Here is a 7477-nt window from a genome sequence, read left to right on the forward strand (position 1 = left end):
TGGTTTCACTCCAGCTTCCTCCCACAGTCAAATAACAAGCAGGTTGGGGTTAACTGCAGACTCTAGGTTACCTGCAGGTGTGGGTGTTAAAGGTTGTTTATATCAGGGTGTACCCCCCTCACCCACTGTCAGCTCCCCCCTACCACCCTCAAACAATAAGCTCTATAGATGAAGGGATGGATGGAAACTTAAAAATCCTTTCTCTTCTTCTTTTATTCTCCCTGTTTCCACCACCTGTTCCTCCTCATGTAAAGGTGTGAGTGTGATCTCCATAGAGAAATGAAGTGGGACTTCTTTCAGTGGTGGATTTACACACAGTGGATGCACTAGTGAGTTATTACAGGAGGAGGGACTGTGTAAGTGGGATTGAATTGAAATGAGGAAACGTGTTTGTTTTGTATTTAACATTAATCACAGATGATATTTGGCTTTTAATGTCTGTAGGAGTTTATTTTCATTTTTCTGTTGTTTTAGGGAAACTCAGATAAGAACAAACTGAGTCCAGTATCAACCTGAGGTTCTGTTTTCCATCTGCTCCAGTCGACTGTGTATTATATTCCAAAAGAGCCCAGATTGGCATTAAACTGCTGTAACTGTAGATGTGGCCCTTGAGTCTCCTCAGCTCCCACCGAGGCCTGATACGTCTCCAACAATGGGACCGACCCACTCACTGATGAGTGACTTTCACTCAGAGAAATTGTTTCAGATGATGAAATGTGGAGAATCTAATTCAGCAGCTCCTCATCACTCAGAGTCGCAGCAGATGGCCGACTGTAATCACCCTCACGAGATGTGATCCATCTGGAGAACAGGTCCCAGTCTCCCAGTGAAACACGACTTTACACAAAGAAAAAAAGTCTGGTGGGTTTTTATCCAAAAATAAAGAAAGGATTTGGGGTTTTTTCATGGATGAAATCTCCTCGAGTGTAAATTACACATCGAGAGCACGTGATAGCTGATGAAATGCAATGCTTTCACCTAGTGGTCATTTGGATGTAGTGCAACAAAAACCTCAACGCTCCAGATACTTTTAGAACTGTAAAGAATAGAAACTATAGATTTGCTGTTTGTTTCGATCAAGGTTTGTTCTTTGATTGTACAAACTAGTGTTTATGCTGTAAACAAGCCCAACAACACATGAACGTTACAGTAACAGAGAAGAAGAGGATGAACTGTGATGCAACATGAAATTTCCTGCTGTAATAGAGACGACAAGAACATGAGCAGATTCGAAGGAGTGTTTTCCTAAAGCAGCTGCTGAAACACAAACTGGAGATTTCCCAAAAATAAATATGATGCAAATAACGGTTATTTGCTTTAGAGCACAACTGATTTATTGGTTGAGCAATAAAAAATAAAAATAAAAGAGCTGATATGAGTTTTTCCCATATCAGTTTGTTGCCGATATGTAAACTTTGAGTCAACAGTGTAAGAAAATATGTGATTCTGTGTTTTTACAAATCATGTAAAAAAAAAAAATGTCCTATATATTTGATTAAATGTGTGTTTTTTAAATTTACAGTTATTAAGATAAAGTTTGGGATTGAACTTGAAAATATCAAGCTTCAATTTCATTTGTTGTTTGATATTGACATCCGTCCCCAAAACTCAGTATTATCAGGGATCTTATATTTTATCAGTAACACTTCTTTGTCCGAGTTGTACCACTCTGACCAAAACACCTACAAAAACAAGCTCACACTTTATCCGGGTAACACCTGACAATTGCTTTCTTTTCTTTGGTATTATGCCAATAACAATATCTAGATTCAAGATTCAAATATATAATCAGAAGAACTAGAAAACGAAACATGGATATAAGAAGCTGATGCTGTAAATGATCCACACGGACCATGTACAGTGCATTGGTAGAAAGCTCTAAAGAGAATATCAGAGCCTCAGTGTTGGATCATTCCAGTTCTATAAGGTCTTAGACTTGTCCTGGTTGTTCATGTATTTCTGGTAAACCACTCCCAGCGTGGTGAAGAAGTTTCCCATGAAGAGGACCATGTAAGCGCAGCCGCACATCACCACCTACACCGCAGGAGAAGAAACAAACACATGAACTAACTGCTCATTACTCAGATTACTTCAGATATGTGAAAAGTGCTTTTCGGCCATTTTAAGGTTTACATTAAGTATATTTCTACTGTAGAGCTGGATTAGTTGAACATATTACGACACATTAAATGAGTAAATGTTGAATAAATGTTGAATATAGCGTCCAAAATGCACGAGAACAAACCTGCCACTCTTTGCACTCTGGGAGCTGGAACATCTTGAACAGTGTTATACTGTTGTAAAGCTGCCAGAACTGGAGGAGGAGGAACCAGCATGTTACTTTGCCTGAAAATCTGAATTTCATTACTTTTCAATCTTCAGTGGAGACGATGACAAACTACTCACGTGTCCAAAGAACAGGAAGGGGAGGAGGAAGGTCAGACCTCTCCACATCCACGACTGGAAGCCCTCTGAACACAAGGAGAGGAGAGAGAGAGTCACTGAGCTGAGAGAAACCTAATCGGTCTCTACCATCACACAATAACTCTCCTGATGTACGACAATGCACAGAAGAGGAGCAGCTGAGACAAGACAAGAGGGCAGGAAGTGAACCTGGCTCTTCTATCATGGAGCTGCACAACTCCTGTCACTTCTTTCAAAATTAAAACAGATTTTTTAACTACTTCTAACAACTCGTTTTCATTTCTATCTAAATTGTACTGTTGTGTATTGTCTTATGTTGATCTCTCATGATGCCTATAAGATCATTATGTACTTTAAATTGCCTTGAGGTTGAAATGTGCTTAACAAATAAACTTGCCTTGTCTAATTTCTACAGAAATCAAAGGATCATCAATATATACATATAAATATTGATAAGTAAGAATTTCTAAATCCAATAAAAAAAACTAATTCATATAAATATCATCTCTTTTTTTTTTTTAAATAAAAACAACTTTGACCCACATGATGCTTTTTCTGCTGTGGCTTAACTCTTACCTGTGAGTGCCCACTGGTGGACAAACTGCGTAATAGCAATTACCAATCTGACTCCCCTCTTTCTGTTTTTAAATTCACTTTTTTCTTTCAGTTAATCTCTTTGTTTCTCGGCCAAGAAAGTGCTGAACAAATAAAAGTTTATTATTGTGATTACATTTGTGTGTCTTTAACATTTCTTTGAGGCGACCGTGTTGAAATAATGTACGCCTGCAGACATCATGAGCCTGACCACCTCGACACTCACAACCTCTTGTTCTCCACAGCATCACGTTAACTGTCATGTGCAGATCCTTTGTTCCCCTTCTCGCTACTGCAGAGTCACGCAACTACAAAATGTATGCAAACAACAAAGTGACAGCAACCTTGGAGTGCACTCACCGACTGTGAGGTCCATGTTGTGTCTCTCCCCCAGAGCTCGGAGTCGGTACAAGGAGCCGCTCTGGTAATAGCACTGGAGAAACTGGACAAAACCTAATGTACAAACAGGGCAGAGGGAAAAAAACACACAACTGCTTTCAGGACTACAGACAACGACTGTTTACGATCAAGCTTCCAACAATACACATGAATTATTAACAGATTTTATGTTTGGTTGTACATCACACAGGTAATGTGTTGTAATAAGTAAAATTGTGAAAATGAAGAGATGATAGTTTTGCACAGAAGAAAAGTATTTTGTCGTTATATATCGTGATAAAAAGTCACAAGTGGAACTTTGCCTTATTGTAAGAGATTACAAAACACTGACTAGGCTGATTGGTCCATAGAGCATATTTCATAATGCAAGTTTGTGGTGTGAAATTGGGCAATGGCTTGAAACTCTTACTTTGGTACAGAGAGTATCCTAGGAACTGGTTTCTAAACATCTGGTAGAGGGCACCTTTAGGCCTGTGAACAAACACAACATCTGGTTTGAGCACAAACAAGAGGGAAAGAAGTTTAATGTCAAGGTTTGATGCTTCTTGTGTTTTCCCACGTTATCAGCTGAATGATCTAAATCTATAAAAAGGTACAAAAACATATTTTCTCATATATTGTTATAATATTGTGTAAAAGTTCTGAAAGTGTAAAAACACGACTCACCACGTCAGCATGACTCCAGACAGGAAGGCCGACACATAGTGATGGGAAACCCACCAACCTTTAATCCTGAAACAACATGGACGACTGACATTGAAGGAGAGAGGACTGTGTGTCGCACGCACAGACACGACGCTCACACATCAACCAAGTGTGTGTAGATACAATCCATAAAAAATACACAAAGAGGACTCTAGTCTACATGATGTGGTCCAGAGGAAACCTTCACATGAGCAGTTTATCAGATATTGTTGAAATAAAAGTTATGATTTGATTTGTTGACCTGGAGCCGTTGTTGATGAGGATGCTCTCCCGGATGGTGAGCGTGCAGTAGTACCACACCAGCAGGAAGTTGAACATGGCATCGAGGGCCCTGAAATGAAAACACACACGTAATAAAGCCGTGTATACACATTTAGCGGAACAAACTGGAGCAGGTGCAGCCACAATGTTTTTTTTTCATTTTGCGACATCTCACCTGTAGCTGAACAGAAAGCGACAGGTGAAGGAGAACAGGAAGAGGATGACGGCCAGGACCAGCTTAAACTTCTCATATTCGTCTTTGTAGGCGAATCTGTTTTTCGGCAAAGCACAGAGAGAAACATTAATTAATGTGACGTGGTGATGTAACTGCAGTTTGAATTAAGAGCCTGAGTGTGACCTACTTTGTCTGTTTGTTGAGGAGCGTCACATTGACGTTTCCTAAAACTAGAGAGAGGTAGAGCCTGCACAGAGAGAAACCTCTGTCAGTCACATTGATAACATCTTAATATCATAATAACTTTGTGGTTTTAAAAATGTGAAAAGCTCCGGTTAAACTATCATGAACTGTTCCACACACACACACACAATGAATCAAAGGACAGAGACGCACCCGTTCTTCCTCGGCAGGAAAGCTTCCATCTCACAGAAAGCATTTGTTCTGTCTTTGATGGATTCTTCGATTTCAGTGATGGGATTGACATCGTCAGAACTCAACTCAGGAGTCGGACTTTCCTTTTTGCATCTTATCATAGAAAAGAAAAAATCATGGCAGCAAGTTAACGACACAGAGCTGACTAGTTGTTATTAGTTTGTTATTAAACTCCCCATTTTCGATTTTACAACAAAGAGTCCAGTCCCTCACTGGTTTCCCAACCACCACAATCTGATGTGTTTCTAACTTCTTACTCAATAAAAAGTAATTATTACTATTTAATTTGAAGTGGATTCAATACTTGGATTCATGCGTCACTAGCAGGCCGGCTGCTGTTTTGTGTGAATGAGCTCAGTAACACACTCACATCGAGCTCCCTGATCAATACTCACTCCTCTAGCGACGCCGTGAGCTCTTTCAGCTTCTTCTTCTGACGCGAGATGGCCCCGTGACAGCTGACCTGCAGCTTGGTCACCTCCTCCAGCTTCTGTTTGTAAAGACGATGGGTGTCCTGCAGGTGAGTGAGGAGAAACGTAAGAAGATAAAGAGTTTGTGGAGCTGAAACCTTATATTTCTAATTCTAAATAAGGGAGTTTCACCAAGTTTGAATTTTTTTGTATGTTTATGTGGATACATATTGGCCGATATTTCAGTATTGCAATTTCTTATACTTTCTTATACTTAATATTGTGGTATCCGCATTACCAAAAATCCATATCGGTCAGGCTCGACCTATTTGTACACTGTGTATTGTTTTATATATATAGAACCTTTTTGCAGTAACGGACTTGGCACATGTATAAACAAAACATGATTCAAATCTCTTTCATTTGAAATCCAGCAGCAATAAACTGTTCTCAGTGCAGCAGTACAATAATAAAACTGAAATGTGTTCACCTCTGACTGACAGACAGACAGACAGGCAGATCTACAGATAGATAGATAGATAGATAGATAGATAGATAGATAGATAGATATACAGATATACAGACAGATAGATATACAGATATACAGACAGATAGATAGATAGATAGATAGATAGATATATAGATCTACAGATCTACAGATAGATAGATAGATAGATAGATAGATAGATATATATACAGACAGATAGATATACAGATATACAGACAGATAGATAGATAGATAGATATACAGATATACAGATAGATAGATAGATAGATGATATATATATATTTACTTTACTGATCACACATTGGGAGATGATCATGTTACAGCAGCATGTCTGATTACACATAGAGCGAAGTAGCAATAAAACTAATACAAAGAATTCAAATAGCTGAGGATAGAATGTAACAAAGATAAAAATGTACTACACATTATACATATAACAAAGTACTAGAATACACAGTAAAGTAATAAATACAACAGAAGCAAAGAATAAGCAGATAAACAAGAGACACGTGTGTAAAAGTTGCAGTAGTAGTTTGCATTTGAAGTCAAAGCGATGAGGCAGGAAGTATTATGAGTAAAGTAACTCTGACCTATAACAATAATAAGAATATAAGATTTAAATGTGTGATCTGTATCCGTGGAGGGCGGATCCCTCTCCTGACAGTTTGCCACCCCGGCCCGAGCCGCCGTTCCCCGGGCAGAACCACTGACAGACAGTCGGTGAAACTCACCTGGAGCTGCTGGTAGTCCTTCTCTAAGTCCTCCCATTCCCGCAGACACTCGCTGACTCCCTCGGGACTGAACAACATGTCTGCTCCGACACCACGAAACCTCCGGACACAAGTTCGAGCTCCGCCATGAACCAGCTACTCAACACCGTCAAACACACACACACAGACACACACACACCAGCGAGCAAGAGGGACTTCCGGTGCGAGCCTTCAAAATAGTGACTCCACTTCGTCAAACTTCTGAGTTTCACTTAAAGTGTTGAAGTAAGAGTATATAAAGTTAATTCACATGAATGTTATATAGAGGAATCATAGAGCCAATCAGACACAGTAACCTTATGATTCTTTAAAAAATATCGCCTGAGCTATTCTGCAAGAGCATAACTTATTATATTAGATTTATATATCTAATTATATTATTTGTTTTTAATAATGTCATGTTTTTTCGTGATATTAGTTTTTATCTGCAAGAGCTCCGGATTTATTGTTCTTGGCTAAATATTTAATCAAATTATATTTACTTTCCTTTACTTATAGTGAGGTACTCTGAAATAAGTAAATAAATAAATAACTGGTAACTACCATCTTCTTTTAATTATCTAAATGTGATATGTTGCTGTTATCTTGTCCCGATATAAAATACTTTGATGAAATTAAATGATCTGAGGTGTTTCTTTCAGTCTCATCTTGACTACAGGCCCCACACATGATTCAAATAGGAGAACAAGTTTTTTACAATATTTATATACATCTAGTCTTACAGCCGTCCAATCTCTAACATTACAAGTTGACAACTTTTAAGATGATTATATACATATAGGTCTCCTCCCCTGAG

At 38.7% G+C, this 7477-nt stretch overlaps 1 protein-coding gene across 1 annotated transcript; it reads right to left on the reverse strand.

Annotated features, from left to right (window-relative positions):
• Positions 1-852: 852 nt before the first annotated feature.
• LOC133970016 (ion channel TACAN-like) lies at positions 853-6820 on the reverse strand. Its single transcript, XM_062406801.1, has 12 exons — positions 6643-6820; positions 5389-5507; positions 4955-5086; positions 4746-4805; positions 4559-4654; positions 4364-4453; positions 4084-4149; positions 3827-3888; positions 3379-3471; positions 2407-2471; positions 2246-2314; positions 853-2034 (listed from the first exon to the last, which is right to left on the reverse strand). Exons 1-12 carry the CDS (start codon positions 6718-6720, stop codon positions 1921-1923), a joined length of 1044 nt encoding a protein of 347 aa, XP_062262785.1. The 5' UTR covers positions 6721-6820; the 3' UTR covers positions 853-1920.
• Between the last annotated feature and the right edge of the window lie 657 nt (positions 6821-7477).

Source organism: Platichthys flesus, chromosome 15 (genome assembly GCF_949316205.1).
Source record: "Platichthys flesus chromosome 15, fPlaFle2.1, whole genome shotgun sequence".
NCBI lineage: Eukaryota > Metazoa > Chordata > Actinopteri > Pleuronectiformes > Pleuronectidae > Platichthys > Platichthys flesus.